The sequence below is a fragment of the Patagioenas fasciata genome, chromosome 27 (genome assembly GCF_037038585.1).
Source record: "Patagioenas fasciata isolate bPatFas1 chromosome 27, bPatFas1.hap1, whole genome shotgun sequence".
In the NCBI taxonomy this organism is placed as follows: domain Eukaryota; kingdom Metazoa; phylum Chordata; class Aves; order Columbiformes; family Columbidae; genus Patagioenas; species Patagioenas fasciata.
This window is the reverse complement of record NC_092546.1, coordinates 2,777,463-2,802,881: the sequence shown is the minus strand read 5'-3', so window position 1 is coordinate 2,802,881 and position 25,419 is coordinate 2,777,463. Positions and strand designations below refer to the sequence as shown.

The following is a 25,419-nucleotide window of genomic DNA, read 5'->3' as shown; positions in this document are numbered from 1 at the left end:
GTGTCTGACACAGGCTGCTCAGAGCACTGCCTGAATATGCAGGTTTTTGGGCTTCCTAGATCATTAAGAGAGGTGTTAATTGTTACAGAAACACTAGTTGAGAAAGAGAGGTCGCAAAGGATCACCATCCCCAAACCAGGAGCACAGGACACGCTTCAGATGACCAACAAGGGGTGATGATGAGCACTGCTGGTATCAGAACAGTTGGTATCAGAGGGTCACATTCTCACCCACGCAGATGGTGCCACTGGGGTCCAGCTTGCTGCCCGGGGAGCACTCGCAAGCAAAGGAGCCAGCGTTGTTCCTGCAGACGCCATTCACACAAGGGTTTGAGGTGCACTCATTGATATCTGCAGGAAGAAAGGGAACATCACTGTCCTGAGTGTCACGGGACCCAGTTTTCTGGGGGAGATGAGAAGCAAAGAACATGAAGAAAAGAGTTTTTCAGCTGTTCAGAGCATCATCAGGCCAGGCCACAAGTGTCCAGCATGTACAGCTCAAGCGTGCACCATCTGAACGGGGTGGGCACTGACAGCAGAGACCATGAAATCACTGACCTTCTTCAGGATTGAGAGAACAGAGGGATTGAGGCTGGTTGGTGGGACTACTGGGGAATGATGGACTTGCTCAGGGTTGCTCCTGGCTAAGACAGGAGCAGTCATCGCATTGGATTTGGCCTTCACGTACCTGTCTGAACCAGATGTGTGCCGTTTTTCACCTTCTTTACAGAAAATCCCTTTTTTTCTCCAAACAGACACTTACGTGCAAAGTACCAGTTCTCAAATGTTTGAGGATTTTGTGGTCGGGAAACAATTTCCCCCACTCCAAACTCTAAGCTTGCAATCAAATCCCCAAAACGTGCAATTTTGGTCAGGTTTTAGCTAAAATTTTCGGGGCCTAGAGGAAATTGTCCTGGTTTTCAGGCACTGAAAAGCCCAGATGTTCTGGGTTAGGATGGCCACCATTTTGAATGAGCTGTGAAATTTCTGCCTAGGAAAAAGAAAAACCCCAAACCCACAAACCCAAAGCCTGGACCTACTCCAGTTCAAACCACTGCGGTCAAAAGTGAACAAAAGACACGTTAGACCTTGAGCTCCCTTTCAGGAGGGACCTTGAGCAATATCTCATGCTTAACACCTTGTGAAGATGTTCTCCTTTGCCTTCAGAGTCACGTTACCTTCACAGGTATCTGTCTCCGTCCTGAAGACAAAGCCCTTGGGGCAGGTGCAGGTGTAGCTGCCGGGTGTGTTGCGGCACAGTCCGTTGTCACACAGCAAACGGTTGACGGTGCATTCATCGACGTCTGTGAGCAGAGAGATGGGGTTTGAGCTACACTACCAGCGTCCACCCTTCTACTCTGCCAGCCCTACCGACCTCTGGCATGGATGTTAATTCATATGAGTAGTTCCTTGGATAGCACCTTGTGCTCTTCATAGAATCATTTTGGTTGGAAAAGACTCTCAAGATCATCAAGTCCAACCATTCCCCCACTCCTGTCCCTGCCCCATGTCCTGAGAACCTCATGTCCGTCTGTCCAGCCCTCCAGGGATGGTGACTCCAGCACTGCCCTGGGCAGCCTGTTCCAATGCCCCACAGCCCTTTCCAGGTCTGCATGTGGCTCCCAGCCTCACACGTTGTGTTCGCGCTCCGTGCTGTGTGTGCCACCCTCTCCCCTGAACTCACCCACGCAGTTCTTGCCCGTGGGATCTGACTCGTAGCCCAGGTTGCAGATACAGCGGTAGCTCCCACGCAGGTTCTCACACATGCCATTGGGGCAGATGTCTGGGTTGAGGGCACATTCGTTGATGTCTGCACAGAGAAAGAAGTAAAATGAGATGGGCCACAGCAAACACAAACACAGAAAACTTCTACCTCCTAATTCTTTATTGCTCCTTGGTGTCAAGAGCCAGCTGGGGCACCCCTCAGCAGAAATCATAGAATGGTTTTGGTTGGAAAAGCCCCTCAAGATCATCGAGTCCAACCATAATCCACCCCTGGCACTGCCCCATGTCCTGAGAACCTCATGTCCGTCTGTCCAACCCTCCAGGGATGGTGACTCCAGCTCTGCCCTGGGTAGCCTGTTCCAAAGCCCGACAGCCCTTTCCAGGAAGAAATTGTTCCTAATACATGCAATCTAAACCTCCCGCCCAGGCCAGGGCTTCCCAGACACTGTTGGCCTTTGTCTCCATGTAGCTGGAGTTCAGTTACACCCCCAGAGAAACGCAGCCCTGGAGAGCACTGAGTGCACAGAGCCCGGGTTGCGGGCAGCGATGGGCCGACCAGAGCACGTCTGACATTTGCTTCTTGCTAGAAAGCATCTTATCGTTAGCCTGAGACTGACTTCGGCCAAGACACGGTGCCCTGGAACGAAGCCCAAGAAGCCACCAGGGTTTTTGCCTCTGGCTCGTTCCCATTTAGCAAGCTTTGCAAGGCTGGAGCTGTCTGGCTGCTTTGTGCTCTCCCTGCTGATCCAAGCACTGCCCAGGGCTGGCAGCGCAGCCGCTGGCCTGACCTCTCGTGCGGCCGTTGAATTCAAAGCAGCCCCTTGGCAACACATCCCAACACGCGCTTATCACCTCCCTGGGAGACCGCGAACCCTTCTCTCCCGAAACCAAAGAAGCTGGAGGGCAAACAAGCAAGAGGATGCAATTGGTCACGCTCTTCATTCCCATCAAAGCAGGGAGGGAAGCCAAACCCCTCATGTGCATCCCCAGAAATGTAGTTCCTGCAGGGTGCCAGGAATCAACCGCTTGATTCAAAGCACAGCCCTTGGGGATGGTTGCTCAACGTTAACTCGTGGTGCTTCAGGGAGGAGAAAAGAAACGCACATCCCCTCTCCCGCTGCGCCAGAGCTCACATCCCACCCACAGACACCCATGAGCACAGAGAGAGGTTCTTGCACGCACTCCCACCCACCCAGGCTATGCGAGCTGCCCTGCGCTTACTCACAACCAGCTCTCACGTACATGGGTGTAATGTGCTGATTTTCTCGCACAACCTCCGCAGTGCCAAGTCTCTCACAGCACACGCTCCCACAGTCACACGGGCGCACGCACACTCGGTTAAAGAGCTGAGACCGACATCAGATGTGCCTGTCTGGGATGTGGGACACGGGATGCACATACCTCTGCCGTCAGCTGTTATTCCAATGCCACTGCTGCAGAGAGCCTGGAATTCAGCTGTGGAGAAAGCACAACATCAGGTTTTCTAGACAGTTCATGCACAGGAACATTAATTCTGGGTAGTGTTGGATTATTGTTTGTTAAAATGTCAGCTCTGAGCTTCCAAGCAGTGTCTGTTTATACTTATGAAGCGTCTGTTTTAGAGCTGATACTGGCAGTTAATAGCCGAGCACTGTGAGAATCCCTGCAGTGAGATCAGCATCAGATTCATGGATCCAACCTAAATTTGTTGATGTATGGCATCCCTCTCCCCGACCTACGGCCTTCCTATAGAATCACTTTGATTGGAAGAGACCCTCAAGATCATCAAACCCAACACTGACACTAAACCATGTCCCTGAGAACCTCATCATGTCATTGCCAAGCTGTTTGGGCCATCTCAGAAGAACGTGCCAGGACCCCGGGATGTCCCTGAACACTTTCCTGGCCTTTTGCAAGCTCGGATGGAAGAGAAGCTCACCAGAGTTTTTGGCTGGACAGGGCTGGCAGGGCTCTCCGAAGCCATGGTCTGGGTTAGCGCAGCAGCACTCCGACTTGGTGACGGCTCCTGGGAAGGGACGAGCGCACGTGCCCTTTTTAATGCCTCCGTAACAGGTGCTGCGCATGTGGGTGTCCACGCAGACCCGTCCGTCCACCCCGATCGCCAGGCCCCCCAGGCACTCGCAGCGGAAGGAGCCCTCGGTGTTAATGCACCAGCCATTCATGCAGATTCCTGGCGTCTCGCACTCGTCGATGTCTGAAAGAAGAAGCACAAACCAGGTGTTACCTACCCATGGGCAGCAGGACACACAGATGGGGCTTTGGGCTATTTTTCTGGGAGACCTGGAGACAAAGAGGGAGCTAGAGGAGCAGCTCAGAGCATCACATCCCCTGTGTGCTCTGCTGTCCCTTGTGGGAAGGGAAGGAAGAGGGATCTGGACTTCTTCAGTCTCCTGAGACCCAGCCCCTTCTCAGAGTAGCTTTGTCTCTGCTGTTAACTGGGCAGCGTCCAGAGAATTCACTCTGTGTCACAGCGGCGTATCAAAGAAATGCTGTGTTCTCCTCCTTTCTTCACTCTGCCTTCACATCCTGACCTCCCTGGCTTTGGGAGGTGGCACACAAACTGTAGTGGAACATGCTCTAGAGGCTGGGAAAGCCATGGAGATGACCACTGCCAGCTCACTTTGGCCATACAGAGCTTAAAAACCCCACTTAACCTCCTTCAGGAAGAGGATTTAAGCTCTAATTTGCTCCAAAGCAGTGGAGGTGCAAGAACATTTTCCTTTGTGCCCATTCTGCTGAGAGGGGCTGCTTTCTGGTGGCAGAGCGGATGTCTGGTAATAGCTTTGGTTTTTCTGAGCTCTCCTTGGCCTCAGACACATCTCAAGTCTCCAGAAACATGGACAGCAGGCTGGGAAGAGGACAGAGCCCAGGCTTTGGGAGCTACGCACCGACACAGTACCGCCCGTTGGGAGCCAGCACAAAGCCAGGCTTGCAGATACACTTGAAGCTGCCGTCCTCGTTGATGCACATCCCGTTGAGGCACATGTTGGTGGTGGCACATTCGTCATGATCTAGGGAGGATAAACAGAGAACATGAGCTGAGCCCGAGAGCTGCAGCAAGACTCTTCTGTGCTCCAAAACTCCCTGTCCCCCATTTCATGGTCATATTGTTCCTTATGGCAGCGGGTGCTAAGCCTCAGCTGTCCTGCTGCATCCCCGCTGCTCTTGGTATCCTGGTCGGTCGGTGCAGCTCGTAACAGGACTTAGGCACTTGCTGCTGGAGATAACAACTCTCATGGTGATGGAGGATGTCCTGCTTATGCTCCTGGACCCCAAAAACTTCAGCACTACCACCCTTACAAAAATGCCTTCCTATTTCAGTGTGACTGTATCCTCTCCTCTCATTTTAAGATGTCTACCCGAGATGAAGGGAGTACAGCACAGACTAATCAACCAGGAGGACACAGTTGCAGCCCAGTCCCAACCTCTTCGAGGCCACAGATGATGGCAGATCAGGAAACAGCTTACCAACGCAGTTCTTGCCATCGGGGGTGATTTCAAAGCCAGCGTTGCAGATGCACTGGAAGCTGCCATCGGTGTTAACACAGCGGCCGTTCCTGCACATCACTCCGTTCATGATGCACTCATCGATATCTGGCAGGGAAATAAATGGAAGAAAGTAGTGGCAGGTGGAGTGAGAAGTGGTTTCAGCTTAATCTGGTGCATGAGAACACCAAGCAAGTGCTCTGAGACACTCAGAGTGTGCCCTGCTCCAGGACCACACTCTGTGCAAACTTCAGGAGATGGAAAAGATGTGGGGAAAGCTTTCTGTCTGCTCTGGAGGCAGCACGAATGACATTTGTGAGGTTAGAGCTCTGGGACCTCAGCCTCTCCACGACATCTTTGTGAACCTCCTGCCCTAGGGCCACCTTTGCACTTCAAACTGTCCCAGGGCTGTTCAAGTCCATGGAGACTTCTCCTAACATGGAAAAATCAGCTTGAGGGCAGCCAGAAAGGGATCTGAATCACAGATGCAACAGGGTGTCCCTTCACAGAAGGAAACCTCAGCAGAAGAGCTGTGTGACCCATGTGGGCCAGTTTCTTGTCCTGACAGCTAGGGAGGTCACAGCCGAAGAACCACATCCAATTTTGGCAAGAAAAGATAAAGAGAAAATGGAGGAAGCTGAGAAGATAAAAACAAGGACAATGAGAAGCTTGGAAACCTTATCAATGAGAGACTGAGAGAATGGCATTTGTTTAGTCTAGAAGGGAGAAGTGACAGGGGGCTTACAAGTTGCAGTTTCCCAAGATGTAAGAAAATGTTGTAAATGAGATAGCGATGAAGCAATTTTTCATGGCCAGAAATAATTCGGCTTAAAAGATTCAGTTTGGAAATCAGGAAAAGCCTTTCACATTGTCAGGCAAGTGGGGGCGTGCTTTGGAAACCCCTTCAGCAGAAGCCACCAGACAGCAAAATAAATAAGTAAATTTTAAAAAATCAAAGATCAGGCACTGAGAGGGAAATTTGCCTTTGCTTCTTGTTCACATGGGATGTCACCTTCCCATCACTCTTCTTTAGCAGTCGCTCACCTAGAGCACCATCTTGCTGCAAGACAGTGACAGAACAACCTTGCTAGAAACCACAATCCTTACGTTGATATAAAAATTCCTCAAAATCCTCTTTTTTCAAAACAAAGTGTTGTCATCTTGAAATAGCGCTCTGCTCTTGAAAAGGACTCTGTAATTTCCTTCATTGCTGCTAGCCAATTTTAACGTAGATAAAAGTAAAGGAAACCTCTTCTCCCAGATAGATTGCAGGACACTTGGCAATTCATCTAAGTTGTTCTGAAATCCCACCTGTGCTGGGGACTCCTCACTCTGTTTTCCCTTTACAGCCATCTTCCTTTGGTACCTGAGTCTCTGATAAACCCGCTGGCCATATCACAGCACCCTGCGTCCTCCCAAAAGGATGCGGAGCACACTCACCGATGCACGCCTGCTTCGTGGGGGTGCTCTGGAAGCCTTCGTGGCACTTGCAGTGGTAGGAGCCGGGGGTGTTCACGCAGTCGCCGTGCACGCAGGGGCTGCTGGAGCATTCATCCACATCTGCAAGGAGGAAAACCCAAATGCATGAGTCACTGTTACACACAGCAAACTGCCAGGACAGGAAACAAGGGGGGGAGGGAAGGGGAGGGGAGGGGAGGGGAGGGGAGGGGAGGGGAGGGGAGGGGAGGGGAGGGGAGGGGAGGGGAGGGGAGGGGAGGGGAGGGGAGGGGAGGGGAAGGGGAGGGGAGGGAAGGGGAGGGGAGGGGAGGGGAGGGGAGGGGAAGGGGAGGGGAGGGGAAGGGGAGGGGAGGGGAAGGGGAGGGGAGGGGAGGGGAGGGGAAGGGAGGGGAGGGGAAGGGCAGGGCAGGGCAGGGCAGGGCAGGGCAGGGCAGGGAAGGGAAGGGAAGGGAAGGGAAGGGAAGGGAAGGGAAGGGAAGGGAAGGGAAGGGAAGGGAAGGGAAGGGAAGGGAAGGGAAGGGAAGGGAAGGGAAGGGAAGGGAAGGGAAGGGAAGATAAGATTCTGGGGAGACCTTATTGCAACCTTTCTGTACTTAAAAGGGGCCAATAAGAAAGATGGGGACAGACTTTAGAGCAGGGCCTGTTGCGATAGGACAAGGGGTGATGGTTTTAAACTAAAGGAGGGAGATTCAGGCTGGACATGAGGAAGAAATTGTTGATGCTGAAGGTGGTGAGACACCAAGTGTGCAGCCAGTCATTCACATGTTAAATTGGAACCCCAATTGGGAGGGCAGAGGAGACCACCACCTGTGCTCCAGGTTCTTTTTAACATTGCTCTCAGTGACATACAGTCTCTTTTGGTGGTTCTAAGTTGCGTTGTTGCAGTATCATTGGACTCTACAGGGAATAGTAGGAGGGGAGGATAATCTGGAGGGTTCACCAGTTTCATAGAGATGTTGCAAATGTGAGCAAACGTAGGCAGCAAACTTGTCTGGAGAAACTGGCTGGATGGCAATTTGGCGCTGCAGTACCTCTTGGTAAGGAATCTCCAATTACTAATTACTCCAGTTACCTATACTCCAGTTACTAATACTTTACTCACCAATGCACTCTCCGCGCACATCCTGCTTGTAGCCCATGTTGCACTCGCAGCGGTAGCTGGACGGGGTGGGGATGCAGCGGCCGTTCAAGCAGAGGTTAGTGAAGTGCTTGCAGATGTCGATGGTCTGATTCAAAGTGGCGGTTCCTGGAAAGCACGGAGACAACATCAGGGACCGGATTGCAGCTCCCCCTGATGGTCCCCAGGGAGCAGGGTGGGTAATAAACCAGTGATGTTCTGTGCCCTGCACACATGGGGCTGCAGACTCAGCTGCCTCTGAAGTCGCTGTGGTACCTGGCCCTACCCCACTGACATGCACACGGTGGCACCGCCTCTCAAAAGCCAGGTGAAATCAATATTTATTGACACCCAGCGCATGATCACAGGCTCCAGCCCTTAGCAGGGATGCACACGAGAGGGGTGTGTAAGGTGGTGGGAGAAACAGTTTTGTCTAGGGGAGGCAGAGAGCAAGGTGGTGACATGAAAGCTTCGTTCCTATTTGGTAATTAGATAGATATTCTGCACCGGAGCCAGCCTCGGCTCCCCTGCTCTGCCAGCAGACGCTGTTTGATCTGCTTCTGGGCTCAGCATCCTGCACAGTGTTAGTGTCACATCCCACCGCTCCCCCCGTGTCAAAATAAACCTCGTAGCTGGCGTGGAGCACAGGCGCTCTGCTCGTGTGTGCAGGGCTCGGAGGAGCGGGCCAGCACGCAGGCAGACGCGCTGCCTGTGTTCTGAGACAGGCAGCCAAATCGGGTCAGCACAGTAAGAAAGTCATTTTAATTACCAATGCTTGAACTTCCTGGGCCCATTCCAGGGAGACCTGGGATCCCGCCTTGTCCATTTGCCCCATTTGGTCCGATGCCTCCAGGCCCGTTGAGTCCCGGCCCAACACCATTGGGCCCGAATCCAGGAATTCCTGGAAAGCTCCCAGGGAACCCTGGCACGACTGGGAGTCCTTCGATGCAAAGCCTGCGGTACTCATCTGAAACAAAACAGCTGCCTTAGCGCTTTTTCCAAGAGCGCCTGGATCCCTCTCCTGCTTCTGCCAGAATGCAGAGAACAGAGGGATGGAGACGGATTGATGGGGAGAAAAGAGGGTGGGTGCTGATGGGAAAAGGACAGATGGGCGAGGAGGGTTTTAACACCCTCTGGGCTGGAGCAGATGATGAGACAGAGCTTGCCAGGGTGATTGGCAACAGCTTCTCGGTGTGTGGGGGTCAGCTGGCACTGTGGGCTCCCTTCATGCAGGAAGGACAGGACACAGGAGGGTGCTAGACACTAAAGCTCTGCCCTGTTCAGAGCTGGCAATGGAAGAAGACAGGCAGAAGGATCGATCTACAGTGCTGGGCCTCCTCAAGGCCTCCCGGGCTCACCCTCGTTTGGCCCCGAGGTTCAGCGACAGCACGAGCCAAAGCGAGCTGAAGAGGTAGGAGGAAAGGGATAAATTCTTGCCTTGGCTGAACTCATCTGGCTCAACTTCAGCTGAGACCCACGTAGGAGAGCCAGCATCCCCGTGTGACCTTTCTCTGGGTGTTAATGTTGATGATTTTCCACGTCTGTGCAAGCCTGGGGCACCCCCTGGGCCATGGGAGCCACCAAGCAGCGTGCAGAGGAGAGGTCCTTTGTGTCACACTTACCAGAGCCGCGGACAGGACACATCTCCGGGGTCTGGGCGATGGCCCAGCAGCGCCCGGAGTCGCAGCAGCACTGCATCTTGGTGTACTGGCCAGGGAGGTCCCCGGCGCAGCGCCCGCCGATCAGAGCCGAGAAACACGTCCCGATACGCTGGTCTGTGGAGAGGGAGAGAAGGAGATGCATCCATAACGTCTTATTGCCGTACTCCTGCTCAGGTCCTCACCGGCTGTTCCCAATGGTTTCCCCTTCCAGTGACCCAGTCTGACCTCCTGTTCTGCCTCATCCTCCCAGATCATAGAATCATAGAATTAAAGGAGGGGAGATTCAGGGTAAAATACTGGCCCAGGTTGCCAGAGAGGTGGTGGATGAACCATCCCTGGAGACATCCCAGGCCAGGCTGGACGGGGCTCTGAGCAACCTGAGCTGGTGAAGATGTCCCTGCTCATGGCAGGGGTTGGAGGGGATGAGCTGGGAAGGTCCCTTCCACACAAAATATTCTATGATTCTATGACCTTTCCACAGCCACCACTGTCCAGTGCAGTCCTGCACATCTCAAACCCGGCAAGGACCTGACTCTCCTTCCCAGAATTGATTCAATGGCAAATGTCCCATGTCCCAGCCTTCCCATGTCCCAGCATTCCCCACCAGGTCCCAGTGGTCCCAGCATCTCCCACCAAGCAAATGGAGCTGTTCGCAATTCCGCATCCCCAGCCGGATCGCTCCCATTCCCAGTGGATGCTGTTTCAGGTCCTGAGTTAGTTCCCACACCCTGGACTGGAGAATGAGCCCTGGATGGTGGTCAAAGCCTATGAGCCTGGCCAAAGCCACAGACACCAAGCCTGGCACCGGCGTTCGGTGTGTGTGGCTTCTGGACAAGGCCCAGGAGACTGAGGGTCTTTCTCATGTCTAGCAAGCTCCATCTGGCACCAAGTCCTCTAGGAAAACCTGGAATCTTCCACTCATTCATCTCCTGTTCTTGTTTCTCAAGTAAATTAATGAGGGGGAAAGTCTAGTCTGATTTGTCATCTGTGCCTCTAGACTGACATTAGCCAGCAGGCTGACACTTTCCTGAAATATAATTGAAATTAATTGCATGGGGCTGTTTGATCTGTGGGCTGTGGTTACCTTTCTTCTCTAATCACAGCTCAGCGACCTGCAGAGGACAGTGACCCCGTCTAAAGCCAGGGCGACTAAACCAGCAGGTCTTTTCCCAGATACGCCCTTTCCGCCTTTCCACAGCACCGAGTTCGGCAGGAATTAGTCCCTTTTAGGAAACTTTCTCCACCAAGGGACTTGCAGAAAGAAAGGCAGACCAGGAGAAGGGAAACCTGAATGAGGGGACTGAATGCAACGATGGATTAGCTCCTAATCCTAATGAAGTCCAAGCCACATGGGTGTTCAGGTCACCCCAAGCCCTGCTCTCTGAACAAGCCAGGGCAGGAGAGCAGGGGCTATTTGGAAAACCCCTACCTCAAACCCTTGATGGGTGTTTAGCTAAGTGAGGGCTTAGGGCCGAGCCTAAGTGAAATTCTAGATCTGAGGGTGGTAGCTCGGAATAAACCCTTCGGCCATTAGAGAGGACGGATCCCACCCAGCTCCTTCTCTTCTCCTGTGGGATGCTCGCTGTCCCAAAAGCTGTGATACAGGGACAAAGAGCGATTTGGAGCACCCAACCTCCTTCCCTGCAGACAAGTGCTGACAAGTTTGACAAGGCAGGGAGGTCACAGCAGTTTGTGTAAGGGAGGGAACGGTCCAGCCCGTATTCATCTGGACAAATGTTTATTAAATTCAGCTGTCTTTGCTGCAGTTTGTAATAATCTCACTCAGAAATGAAGGTCACAACTAATTGAAAACTCATCTGGAGCTGCCTTGGGCAGAGAGAGGGGTGGATGGAAAGAACGGCGGGTCCCTGCGGTCCCTCTGTGACCTCCTGCACGACCACCCACACGCTGGAGGTGCGAGCACAAAGCCGCTGTGGTTTTGTTCCGCCTTCCTCTGCAGCTGTTAAGGGAACAGGTCTGCACAATAACCTCAGTAAATCAGATAACGCTGCAGGCGAGGAAGGAGGTAAAATTCCCCGTGAGATCAGACAGCGCGCAGAGGTGGGGACAGAGGTGCAGGTCTGTCGGAATCTCTGATTCTGAGATGCTTTATGAGGTCCAGCCAGGAGCGGGAGCACAAGGGATGGAGTTTGGTCTGCCTGTGATAGCGGGACAGGAGCGACTCCAGGCTGGACCCTCCTGCTGGGCTCGGGCAGAATCTGCCCCTCCTGGCTGGGCCGGGATGTCCTGGGGTGTGTGTCCCGATGGCAGGAGCAGCCCCACACCAGCACCTGCACCCCAGAGTGGCAATCCAGCACAGCTCATCTCTGCGTCAGGTTAACGGTTGTACTTGATGATCCTGAGGGTCTTTTCTAACCAAAATGATTCTACGACTTCCTCTCTGGAATGTGTGCAAGGTGTCCAAGACCTGAAGTGCACCTGGGAGTGATTTTGCAGTTTGCAACCTGATGAAAACCTGGTTTGTTTATTTGGTGGTGGGGCAGGGAGAGATGGGGGGATAGAAAGTGCTGGCACCGCTTCTCAGGGGAGAGCTTGGAGGGGTGAGGATTCCTCTCACTCTGTGTCTTGTCACTGAGAAACTCGAGTGACCAAACCCAAACAAATTATTGTTTGCAAAAGGCTCTGACTACAAAAGACCTGAGGGCTATTATTAACAGCTCAGAATGGATCTGCAACACAGCATCATGGAGCCAAAGGTCTTTCTCCCACCCAAGATGCCCAATGGTGTTGGGCTTGCAAAGAAAAAGGGTGCGAAAGGAACCTCATACTGTGGTGGGGACACTTAGTCTGGACCAACGATGCCATCATGTGTTCTCTGGTTCTGAAAAACTGACCTATTTCATTCTTGCCTGGGTAAGATTAGATGGCAGCATCTGTCTCGGTGAAGAGCCACGCCAAACCAAAGGCACAAAGCATCCCTCTAGGGACAGGTCTCACCAAAGTGTGATGTCCACCGCACATCTTGGCCACCAACGCTCCTGTTGACCCACCACGGTGAAAACAGGGCAGCTCTGGGTGTTCTTGCAGGACGGTTTCATTGCTGGCAAGTGCTCTAAATAAATTCAGCCCCTGGCTGTTCATTCTTCCCCACATCCACCTCCCAGTTCAGCTGTTGTAAGGTCAAGGTATAGACGCATCCCTGAAATGATCTGATAAAATCTGGTTGTCTCCAGCAGGAAACGCTTTACAAATCTGGACTGAATGACCCAGTCTGTGTTCTTATACAGGTTCACACTACAGAGCCTTTCTACACCGTCTGGCTCCTGGAGATGTCCAGGCAGAGCTCAACATCCCTCCCGAGCTCCTTATCGATCTCTTTTGAGCCTCTGACCCTCACACCCCATCCCTTCTGTCATTTCTTGCCCTCAGAAATGTTGTCTCCTCCTATTTCCTTTTTCCCCTTGCTCTTTCCCTTCCTGGACAAAAGGTTTCTCCAAGCAGGTGATGTCCTCAGTAACACCCTCACAGCCTTCTCTGAGCCCAGGATTTGCAATGATAAGCAAGATCTGGCCCAACCTGGATCGTTAGGCAGTAAATCTGCTGATTTTGCCCAAGAAGAGATAAACCCCAAATCTCTCAGAGCTTTGCTGCACTATCAGGAAAAAGAGCAAAGAAAGCGAAGTGCAGGAGCGCTGACTTGTAATGAACACGGGAACATCATGTGCATGTCTGGAAATGCATCTAAAAGGCCATTTTTCTCATTTGAAAATTATTCTTCTAAGCTGTTCTTGAAAACCAACCCATCATAATGGAAAATAACTTACAAAAAGCTTGCAGGCTGCTGGAGCAGATCCTTGTGCTGCCTGCGAAACCCCGAGCCTGCCTTTTACAAGCGAAAATGAATGGAACTGTTATATGAAAATGTGTGGAGCTGGATTCTTTGTGTCAAGCACAGGTGGTTGAATCATTTAATAAATGAATAAATGTTCGTTTCAAGCTATGACTGACTTTCTCCAGCTACGCTGCTGTTTGCAAGCAGCTAATGAGATTTGGGATCAGCTCAAGCTCAGTGTCTTGCTGTTTCAGCTGCAAAAACTACAGGAGATTATTCAAATGCAATAAAAAGGTGTTTACTTTAGTAAAAAGGGAGGGAAAAGGGATGGGAATATATCACGGCTGCCACCATAAAGTTACCACATACGCAGTGCCGGTGCCCCGTGATATATGAGACACTGTGGTCATTTCCAGCCTAAACATCTGAGAGGTGGCAGTGACAATCTCTTCTGCTCTCTCCCGATGCTGTTTGTGCTTTAGGGGTGGCCGCATTATTTACTAATTCTCAGTTTTCCGAACTATTTGTTTGATTTATGTCACAGGATGTAAATCGCGGGTATAAACTACCCCGCGCTCTCAAAAGATGCGCTAAAACCCCCTCAAACGATAGAAGCGGAGGTTGCAAAATACGGATCCCGGGGCAGCAACACCCCGATGGTAACGGTGCGTTTTGCCAGAGAAAATATTGTCTGTCCCAAAATGTGACAGCACACGAGCAGAATATATGAGCTCAGGGAAATGGCTGGAGCATGATGTATTGAGTTCAGATGCAGTCATAGCCCACTGCAGCTAACTAAGCTTCGGACTATTTTTAAATGTAGGCTTTCTAATTTTATTTGGTGCTCGTTTCTCGAAGCACTTGGTTTCAAGGAAAGTGGGGAAATGTCCATATGACTCATCCGACAGGCGTCACACCCTCTGGGTCTGGGAAACAGCGAGGAAAAGAATTTCATTCTCATTAAACTCTATCAGATTCCCAAACACGGTGACTCGTATGTTATACTTTACAACATTTTTCTTTCCGGAACTAGAACATGATTAATTTTCAGTCCAGGTTCTACGGATATAAAAGAATTTGGAAATGTTTGGGGGTTTTTTCTGTCTTAATTTCCAGGACTCCCAACAGAAAGCTGTACCTGACATTTCCCGTTGCACTAACAATGATCTTTGCCTTTTCTGTTGTAGTTTCTCTTTACAAATCCTTGCATATTTGCCTTTCTAAAAGTGAATGAACTTTCCAAACAAGCAGACAAACCCTGGGATTCATTCTGACAAAAGTGAAGTGACCCCACTGAGAGCAAGTAAACAGAAAGCTGATCTATTTATCACAGAAACTGTTGTCTGTAACAAAGAGAAACGGACCATCAAATATTTACAAGGCTTGAAAAGGAATTTTGATGTGTTAAACATGCAAGATTCACTCCAGGCTCTGTAGTCTGGAACAGGAGAGCTTGGCAGCCTGGGGGAAGCTTGTCTGGAGTGATGCCAGTTTGGGGAAGTTTTGGAAATACAGACACCCTGAGCGTGGGGTGAACAGGGACGGAGCCAGTGGAGCGGCACCCAGCAGCCCCATCGAGCCCTTCAGTCTGCAGGATGGGGAATTTACACTGAAACCTTGGCCAGAGAGGTGGTGGCTGAACCATCCCTGGAGACATCCCAGGCCAGGCTGGACGGGGCTCTGAGCAACCTGAGCTGGTGAAGATGTCCCTGTCATGGCAGGGGTGGCACTGGGGGAGCTGGGAAGGTCCCTTCAACACAAACCATTCTGTGATTCTCTGATCCTTCCTCAAACACATTGCAACCCCAGCCAGACACCTTCCACCCCAGTCCTCCTCCTCATGTCCTCATGTCCCTTGTCAAACATTTCAAGCACTGAGGCACCTGCAGTCCAAGTTACAGAGATGGAGGAAGCTCTGAACTGCAACCACATCAAAACCTGTGACTGGGACAGATGGCAGCAGCCACTGCGTGTGAAAGGACAGCACACACAAAAGAGCATTTTCCAGCTATTGCAGGAGCAATCCAGAATGTCAGGGGCTGAAGGGACCTGGAAAGCTCATCCAGTGCAATCCCCCCATGGAGCAGGAACACCCAGCTGAGGTTCCACAGGAAGGGGTCCAGGCGGGTTTGAATGTCTGCAGAGAAGGAGACTCCACAGCCTCCCTGGGCAGCCTGGGCCAGGCTCTGACACCCTCACCCCAAACAAGTTTCTTCTCAAATTTCAGTGGAACCTCCCGTTTTCCAGTTTGAACCCCTTGTCCTATCACTGGTTGTCACCCAGAAGAGCCTGGCTCCATCCTCCTGACACTGCCCCTTTCCATCTTGATCCCCAGGAATGAGTCCCCCCTCAGTCTCCTCTTCTCCAGCTCCAGAGCCCCAGCTCCCTCAGCCTCTCCTCACACGGGAGATGCTCCACTCCCTTCAGCATCTTTGTTGATGTGGTCCTGAGATCTGTATAGTTCCTTACCAATGCAGCGCGATCCATCGGGGCTGGTCATGAAGCCGCGTGGACAGGTGCACACGTAGCTGCCCGCGGTGTTGGTGCATTCGCCGCCGTCACACACACCGGAGATCGCGCCACACTCATCCACATCTAGGAAATAGAAAAACAACAGTGTTTTTGTCTCCATGCGAAGCATCTCCTCTCCTACCTGCAGTGTGGGTCTGGGATCAGATTTGGGATCTCAGGGGACAGCAGCTGGTGTTACAGGTTGTGATGGGACACTTGAGGCCGTAATTCAGCTCTGAGCAATGAATCAAGCGACCTGTGTGTGGGCACTTGGCTCTCAGGACTCTGGGTGCAGGGTTGCAGGTTTTGTTTCTATTACCAACTGAAATCTGTTTCAGAAACTGAGATGGAATTAAAATCCAACCTCTAATTAATCCACCCAAAGCAGCTGGTTGGTGGTCATGGTCCAGGTGCTGGTAAAAGGCAGAAGGAATATTTGCCAGATAGTTTGTACAATGGCAAAAAAAGTCTTGGCAATTGGTAAAATAAATTATTTCTTTATACCTTTATTTATTGTGTTTTAAATCTATCATGCTGCTGTGAATGGATAAGGAAATTTTTATACTGCAATTGCCTGGGGCTGGCAGGAAAGTAATGAAAAGGAACTGGTCAAACTCTGCTCCTCCGAGGGGATTTTTCCAATGTGAACAGCACGGTTTGATGGCATTAGCATGTGTGGGGGTTGGAGCTGCTGCAGGGCAAAAACTAATCTGAAAGACAACAAAAAAATGCAGAACAGCACAGGCCTCTCATCTGGGAGCAGGGATGGAGGATGACTTGGGGAGAGCTCATCCAGCAGAATCCCAGAATGTGAGGGGTTGGAAGGGACCTGGAAAGCTCATCCAGTGCAATCCCCCCATGGAGCAGGAACACCCAGCTGAGGTTCCACAGGAAGGGGTCCAGGCGGGTTTGAATGTCTGCAGAGAAGGAGACTCCACAACCTCCCTGGGCAGCCTGGGCCAGGCTCTGCCATCCTCACCCCCAACAAGTTTCTTCTCAAATTTCAGTGGAACCTCCTGTGTTCCAGTTTGCACCCATTGCCCCTTGTCCTGTCACTGGTTGTCACCCAGAAGAGCCTGGCTCCATCCTCCTGACACCCACCCTTTCTATATCTGTAAACATGAATGAGAATGCAGAGGTGCAGGCAGCACACAGCCATGGGAAAGAGGCACATGAACCCACCCATTGGGACCAAGAGAAATCTGTGCTGGGACCCGCAGACCTGGCTGTGATGATGGAAATGAGCTGCAAGGGCAGGTCGGAGACATTTCTGTAACAAACAGGTGTGGGCTGTGTGTACCCAGTGTGAAACTGAGAAAAACTGGAGTTAGGAAGGAGATGTGTGAGTGCAATCGCACAGTGCCATGCAGTGGCTGGCGATGCTAGTGCAGCCCTGCAGATGGAGGGGAGAAATGCACAGGATGGTGTTGAGAGCACAGTGCTCTGCAGTCCCCAAAAGAGAAGGTGAAAACCGAAGCTGAAACGTTATAAATGCAGAATGGAATGAAGCAGACAGACTTACACCAATCTTAAATAATCTTTGGCCTACCTACCCAGAGATATGGCTAGTTCTCCAAGGCCTGGGATGGAGAGATTCAGACTAGACATAAAGAAGGAATTTTTGACACTGAAGATGGTGAGACCCTGGCCCAGGTTGGCCAGAAAGCTCAGCGACAGACCCTGACAATGTACATGTTGAAATGAGCTGAGCTCCATTTTGAAGTAAGGCTTACGGTACTGATCGAGACCGAAATAATCTCCAGTCTCTCCTCCTCGCTCGCACAACCTGTTACAAACAATTCCTGAAGGAACAAGTGAAATCTCGATTTCAACGTGCACAAAATTAAGCTCAAGTGCGCAGGGCAGGTTATATGCTCATCTATCAAGATGGGAAGACGCATTTCTGGCTTCTTAGGAGCTCTGAAATCCAGCTTTCAGCTAGCCGAAGATTCGAGCCGCCTTTTGCAAGCAGCAGAGCTGTCGCCTCTGTCCTTGCAAAGCTGCTTTGATGCCCAGAGCCCCCACAGCAGACAGACAGGACTGGAAACCTCCACAGGCAGCAATGCAAATCTCCAGAAAACACTTCCCCCACCTGGGCCCCTGCAGCCAAAAGAGATTTTATCACTACAGCCTGCCCTGTCCTTTAATTACAGGCCTGTGTTTGGTTACAATTTGCAGAGCACTGGAAGGGAAAGAGCTTTATGAAGCAAAAGCTGGTTGTGCTATTAGATATAAGAGCTTAAAACTTGTGCACAGCTCTCCTGGTTTGTTGTATCGGAGGTCTGGAGGCCAGCTGACGGGCAGGCATCTCCCATACTCGGGACGTAGCCTGAGTCATCCAAGAAAAAGCAGACAATTCGTGGGGGCAGCAACTGCATTCCATTCTTAAGGAAAAACAGAGTTAATTCAAAAGGTTAAATCAAATTTCAGCTTTTTTTTCCCCTTGAAAATCGCGGCTCAGACAAGAGCAGCGTTCACAACCCGAGAAACGGGGAAAATAAAGCCAGAATTTCTCAAGACTCCTCGCACATCCTGTACTTTGAGAAACCGAGCTCTGCGTTCTGTTGTTGTTTCAGTTCCTCCCCACCGCATTTGCCGCCTTTATTTTCTCTTTGTAAAGCGTCTCGTAGTTTTGATTCATTCAGAGCTGAAGCCCACGGAGAGCTGGACACAGCGGGACGGGTTTGTACACCTCTCATTAACACCAGCCCCGGGTAGGGAACTCTTCCAACTCCAACCTGGCTACTTCACAACTTTTCCAACTCTCTGTTAAAAATTAAAGCAATATTCTGTGAGCTCTGCTCTTCAGACAATGGCAGAATTCAATGCAAACGTTGATTTTGGACCTGGTCTCCAGCTCGCTGGGTTGGAGTTGGCCTGATCGCTAAGGCTGAAAACACTGGAAGCCAAAGGCTACAAGAGCTTCGGGAAGAGAGAGTTGCCTGCAAAGCCCATCCGAAATGGGTGCCCACAGACATGTTGAAACCCCAACCTTTCCATCTATTAAAGAAAACACAGGGATTGATGGAGAAAATCTCTGTGTGTCAAGTAGCAGAGGTCAGGCCTCATCGGCCGCCCGGGCCTGCCCTTCCAGCGAGCACAAAGAAACCACAGAGGAGGGGAACGGAACCCTCCAAACCACACCAAATCCATGGAAATGAGCTTTTAATGCATGCAAACAATGGGCTCTTCTGTGGACGTTTTGTAAGCAAGCTGAAAACACGCTAATAAAACGGCTATCGTGTTCCATTTGTGAGGAAAGTGGGCCAGACTACCCGCTTCGCTCATGGAAAACGCAGGAAAGCTCCTCCCAATTCAGAAACATGTAGGAGATTCAACTGAATAGAAAAAGAACCTTGTCTTCTATAGAAAATTAGGGATTTTGTGCGGTGGTGACAAAAGACCAGCCTGTAGGGACATAAGTACTATCTAATATGCCACCCTGTAAATGCTAAGTACAAAGAGGTGAATAAAAAGAGTTGAGATTCATAATTAAACGATATTTTCTCTCTTGGCAGAATCTCCTGGAGATGCCAAAGTCTCAACAAGGATCTACCCCAGACAGATCTGAGCGGAGCTTGTTGCACAAAGCCTGCGCTGCCTTTCACTCCCTTGCCTGGTGATTTCCATGTCCTTTTCATCTTGTATGTTATCATCCTGAAACAATTTTGGATGTGAGACACTTATTCCTTTTGGGGCACTGGAAAGCATCCTGGGTGAGATACTGGCATTACGTACTTCACTGATAACGGAGCTGGCTTAGCGCTTTGTTACGCAGTAGAGAAAGGGCTATTAAGAAAAATAAGTTAAACTATTGGCAGAGAACCACTAGAATTATGGAAAGAAAAGCTTTATCCAGCCGGTGATTCCACCCTTAAGAACACACCGTGGAATTGTTCCCTTAAGCGTAATTCTTATGGTTGCTTCTTGGATAATGCCACTCTGTGTAACAACCGTCGGCCCTCTAAGATTTATTGATAAAGGTCTTTGTAGCAGGAAAACGCGTCTGATTTCAGCTTTGATGTTTCCTTTCTTCGTTTCGCACTGTGATTGCCGGGAGCGCTTTCTTGTGTCCTCCTCAACAATTCGTGTCTTCCAGCAGTGCCAAGAAGTCAGCTGGGTATAAAACCGCCCTTCTTTTGCTGCTCACACACTTCTCATCCCCCTGCAAACCCCAGCGGATCCTGCGGTTTTCCAGTCCCCCCGTAAAACAAGCGTATTAGCTGTCGATTTAGCCCTAAGCCAACAACATCTGCCCTCCTTGCTCATCTTTTCACACAAACACGATATAAACGCAAAAATCCTTTGGCATTTGCAAAGCTGGTTATGTTTGCAGCCTTCCCCTTCGCTACCCTCGATCCATCCCTCCCCACCGCTGCGTTTCGTGGATCTTGCAGACAGTGAGCAGGCAACTATTTGTGCCAGGAATTTCTCATTATATGTTGCACAGCTCCAAGCTCAGGAACTCTTGATCCCTCAAGCTCCCCTCAGATTACAACGAACAAGGGCATAAAATAAGCCACTATTTGAAAGTGTCACATTCACTAGAGATGAGCTGCAGAAATAACTGAGGAATGCAGCAACCGTGGACGTGGAGGATATTTAGGTCCAAATCCAAACACGATGTCGTGCGCACGTTTTTGTGTGTTGTGGATGGAAAAAGGACGCCGTTTTCCTTCTGGCGTTGACCAAAATTCATCCAGCGTATCCAGTTGCAGCCCCTCCATTATCAGCACAGAAGATCTCGCGTAAGAAAAGCATCTTCATTCTTCAGGGATTCAGGGACTGAAAACGGAGCCTGAACACCAGGTGCCATTTGTGTTAAGAGATAACTATCACTATGGGAAACAAACAACATTATCTCTACTCCTGCCTATTCCCACCAATAAACAGCCCAGGGAAGATTAGTGGTACATGCTGCTGTGTTAATGAGGGAGACGTCATTAATCAGCAGACACAGTGACACGAGCTCTGACCTTTGGCTCAAACGCAATCCCATCTGCTGACTTCACTCCCTCTTCTGAGCGAAAAATACAAGCTCCTGGGAATTAGGGAAGAATTTAACATCCACATTTAATCTAGTTTTAGTATTTCCTGGATGCTAGGCTTGGATAAGGCATCTGAAAACAAGAGGAAACCGTCTCCTTTTCCTACAGTAAGATGGTGTCAGCGCAAGCTGAGAAATCCCTCCTTTCACCAGCTATAAAGTTAGTGCAAACACACTCAACAAGAGAACTCCTGCAGCTCCGAGGTTTTAGGCTTGGAGCACACCTGCTTGTGGTCATTATTTTGATTAAAACCCTTGGCTGAGTGAGGAGGTTACGTGGACCGATTCCAGCAACTTTGGCAGTACAGATAATTTCAGCAAATCAGGAATTTGGTGTTGTATCAGCATCAGGTGTCCCCTTCACCTCCCGACTGCCTGGTGGGGACACGCTGGTGATTCACGTCTGGGAAACAAGACGTCGAAAACAACCAGTTTAGAGCAAGCCTCATGTTTATGTCATTCCCACAGAAGGACCCATAGGTCAGTAAATCACAGCAAAGGAAAGCATCCTCTTTTGGTGGTCTCCTTAGCAACTGAGGCAAGATAAGTGATGGAACAGACACTGAGGATGCTGGAGATGTCTCTTTTTATGGCCATCCAGGAAGGAGAGTGAAAGGAAACTGTTTATGGCCACATCACGCTGCTTTTGCAGGCGTTCTGGGAAGCGGGGACCCACACAGAGGCCCCTCGCATCTGGATGACAGATTCAGACAATGGATTGTTTTTAATCTTGGTATATAGGAGATTCCAGCTAAACTGATTTCATATGTGCTTTGCCTGGTCCCCAGCCAGCACGGGTGAGGCAGAGCAAGGCGAGAGTCAATTTTTGTGTCCTGAGGTTAGGCCCATGGCTCTAGTGCAGTCCAGCCTTAGCCTGCTGGCCGGCCAAATTGCACGGGGCATCCCTGGGTACGGAGAACCAGTTCTTCACCCAAAATGCACATAAAAAGGCTTGTTTGGATTCTACTTCTTCCAAGTCCTTGGATGGCAGAGCACTGCAAGAAACCCTTCTGTTAACATTTTAGAAAGCGTCCTGGCATCCCGCCGAGGAAGATCCACAGGCACAGAGATCTTCTCAACATAACGTCCATCCACCACGAGAAGGATTAACCTCTGTAGTGGGTGTCTCACTTTGGAAGAGTGGGCTGAACACAGGTCACACACTGACACAGAGACTACTGCAATCATCCCAGCAAGGGATAAGTCCAGATTGCAGGGGGTGGAGGAGCAGAGATGCTCCTTTCCCCAAGAACTGACTGTTGGGAGAAACCCCACGGGACGACACGTGCTGTCAAAACCCCGGTGCCATGGGGTGGGTTGCTGTGATGCTGACTCCTTTAAGAGCTTTATCTGTGTAACTTTGCCACCTGGAAACAAATTCCAGGTTAAACGTCTGGATTCCAGCGCATTCATCATCTCTTGTCTTGGTTACAACAGAGCCTTGGAGCAGAATGAAAGGGGAGTTTCTGAAGCTCAGTAAGGTGGGATGCAGTCACACCAGCGCAACAAACATGTTTTATCCCTAAAATGGCAAACACACGCCAGCCGGGTTTCATTAGGGTATGTGGGAAAGAGCTTTAACAACCAAGGCAGGAAAAGTTTAATGCTGTTTTCCTTTTCATTTGCCAGATGTTTGGAATAGACAGCAAATGTTTATTCCCCTACTTCTGAGAGGTGCAGCCTGCCTGGCAAGGTGTGTGTCTGGCCCATGAGAACCACTACAAAACACTTGGGGAGAGCGTGTTGTCCCTAGAGAGCTCTGCACACCCTTGGAGACACGTCGAGTGGTGATAAAGGAGATGCTGAGACTGGATATTAAGGAACCGGAGACAGACTCATGAAGAGGGCTCAGACTGGTGGCACTGTGAAGTTTTAACAGAATGCATCATCCTGCCTGTGCTACAGAAATGCGTGCCTTACACCATGGACCAGACATTGCCTCTCATTATCTGAGTCCTGAATTCAAGGAAAACAGCAGATCAACTTATCCCAAGTCCACTTTCCAACATGCCTCGACGCTTGCAGTACTCCCTCCTACCTGGACGCTGGGATCAAAGCTGGCATAGGAGCAACTTCCCACCTCAACTTTGCCAGCCTTGAAGATACCCCGTGAGCAGAATAATTCTCAAGTTTTTAAATACTCTCAGAGTATATCTGGCAATGGGAGATTCTCCAGTTTACAGATACCATTGTGCTCTCGCAGCGTATCCAGGCACACCGTGCTGAGCAGTCTGGCAAAGCCGCGCACAAGTCTGCGCTCTTACCTTCGCATCTGTGGCTGGTCTCGCTCTGCTTGTGTCCCGCGGGGCATTTGCACTCGTAAGAACCCACCGTGTTGATGCAGTTGCCACCTTGGCAGAGGCCGGGAATGGCTTGACATTCATCCACATCTACAGGAAGAAGATTAAAGACGTTAGAAAGTACAACCACTGCGACAAGACCATGAAACGCAGGTTACAATAGACAGCAAGAGAGTTCTCCTCTTCAGCCTTCTCAGTTTTACCCTATAGACACTGGCCAGTGTGGGATTTGGGCTGCAATTTTGGCTTTTGATTGTGGCATTTAAAGGCTGAAATTAGACGCAGAAAGGAATTCAGGCAACTCTACATGGAGATCAGTGGGGAGAAGCAACAGCGACTCCAGAAAGGCTGAGAACGGGATTTGCTGATGGAACTCTGTGGACCATCCTGCTGTTTTTGCTTGAGTGCCCTAGACATTCTCCTAAGCATGTGACTGACACACATCTTAATTGCTTGTGTGATATCAAAGGAGCTACAACTTCTGTTTTGAACTAACAATAGCATTTACAGAGCACCGATACAAGTGCTGATCGTGTTCCAGTGCTGGGACAGAAGCTCCAACAACAACGGCAGTGTAGAATGAGGGTATATGGAAGGCTGTAGCTTAGTTTTAAACCTGGAGAAACACCAGCCTGATTCGCTACATCTTGTGGGATGGAGGAATGTCAACGGAGAACCACAGCATGGCCAGAATCTTTAAGAGATCATGGGTGATCCCGTAAGAGACCCATGGTGATGCTCTGGAACATACAATGATGGATTTAGTGAAGTTTACACAGAGAATTGTTCTCTGTACTGGGGCTCCTGGCAGTCATTCATCGCCCACCCTTCCAGCGCACATCAGGATGGACAAGGGAACACCCTCGAGATGCATTTACCTTGGCAGGCTCCAGTACGGATGTTGGGGATGAAACCTCGGCGGCAGGGGTGAGGCTGGGCAGGGCACATCTCGCACGGGTGACCCCAGGCCCGTCCGATGGTGGCACAACACATGGTCTTGGTGCAGACGATCCCGCTGAGCTGGCCCTGGCACATCTGGTTATTGACTTGGCTAAAGCAGGGACCGGTACGGTAGTCTGAGGGAGAACAAGAACATCCACAGGTTAGATCGAGACACGAACACAAAGTTTTCTGTCTGACACACAGAGTGTCTATTTCCTTCCTTCAAAGTCAACAAATTTTGGGGAAAATTCATGAAAAGAACCGTAAATGAACATCAAGCTGGAGGTGGTGACCTCCTTTCTGCTGTGTGCTTCACGTGCTCATCTAGAGGTTCTCCAAGCCAGCTCTTCATAGTGTCCCTCAGGCTCATCCCATGAACTATACCTATTGTAGTAATATGCCTTGAGTCGCTCTCTTTAAAGACCGGTCCTACAACAAACTCAAAATACGAAACATCAAGGCAAGGGGCAATGTCAAGGCTGCAAGTTCACCTGTTCTGTGGAAGCACCGGGGTCAGCAAAGCCGTCAAACTTCATTTTAGCTCGGGGCAAAGGTACATATGGAGCTGATGTGATACACGCATCTCACGGACAGCCTTAGGGCCTAAGAGTCCATGTCATGTATACATATAGGATGATGGAAATACCTTCCTGCCCATCGCTTCGGCTTGGCTGGCGGAGGAAGAGCCCTAGATCTTGCCCACAAAACATTCTGGGAGAGAAATTCCAAACCTTTCTCCACGATGTCTACTGTAAATCCCACAAAGGGACTTCCTGCAGAAATACCCCTCATTGGGATTAATTGCTTTGGTTTAACTCCTAAGGGTCTCCTGGCAATTATTCCTGGATCTTTAAAGCCCAGATACGGCAGAAACAGCCAGCCTGCTTCTCATTCCCAACAGGATCCTCCTAACCCTTAAAACCAAAGAGATTTTGAAGGGCTTGTTTGCACTAAGGAATGTGGTTTTGCCACTGTCTGGGCTCTTGTGACCCTTGATTTGGGATATTAGCACAGCAGGCATCCATCAGGAAACAAAACTCTTAAACAAGATGTTTTTTCCTTCTACTGGGAATAGATGAGTGCGTACAAGTGTTTGATCTGTGGCTGGAAAAAGGACCTTTAACCATGTTATTGTCAGACCAGAAAATTCCACGTTAACTGTCTAAGGCAGTTAGGTGTTGGTCAAATAGCTGTTATTTCAAATAGTCTGGCTGAGATTTGCGAAATTGCTTAGAGAATTTTGATGTTGGAGAGCCCAGTAATTAGTAACTGCCTGTGAACCCAAATACCTAGATTAGCCCCCAGCTGTCTCTGCAGTGAAATGTTTGAATTTGACATGCAAAGCAACAAAAATCTTGTGTGGAGGGTGGTTATACCTAA

General features: G+C 50.2%; 1 protein-coding gene across 3 annotated transcripts in view; it reads right to left on the bottom strand.

The window, feature by feature from the left end:
* The window catches only part of LOC136113431 (fibrillin-2-like), a 96,526-nt gene that overhangs the window by 29,780 nt on the left and 41,327 nt on the right, over positions 1-25,419 (bottom strand). For all 3 annotated transcript variants that reach the window (XM_065858607.2, XM_065858605.2, XM_065858606.2), the window contains exons 7-20: positions 23,976-24,173; positions 23,062-23,187; positions 15,709-15,834; positions 9,408-9,560; positions 8,555-8,752; positions 7,771-7,914; positions 6,651-6,770; positions 5,193-5,318; positions 4,613-4,735; positions 3,643-3,918; positions 3,126-3,179; positions 1,684-1,809; positions 1,178-1,303; positions 231-350 (exon numbers count right to left, since the gene is read on the bottom strand). In XM_065858607.2, the coding sequence (XP_065714679.1) occupies positions 231-350; positions 1,178-1,303; positions 1,684-1,809; positions 3,126-3,179; positions 3,643-3,918; positions 4,613-4,735; positions 5,193-5,318; positions 6,651-6,770; positions 7,771-7,914; positions 8,555-8,752; positions 9,408-9,560; positions 15,709-15,834; positions 23,062-23,187; positions 23,976-24,173 (2,016 nt within the window). The remainder of the gene's footprint in view (positions 1-230; positions 351-1,177; positions 1,304-1,683; positions 1,810-3,125; positions 3,180-3,642; positions 3,919-4,612; positions 4,736-5,192; positions 5,319-6,650; positions 6,771-7,770; positions 7,915-8,554; positions 8,753-9,407; positions 9,561-15,708; positions 15,835-23,061; positions 23,188-23,975; positions 24,174-25,419) is intronic.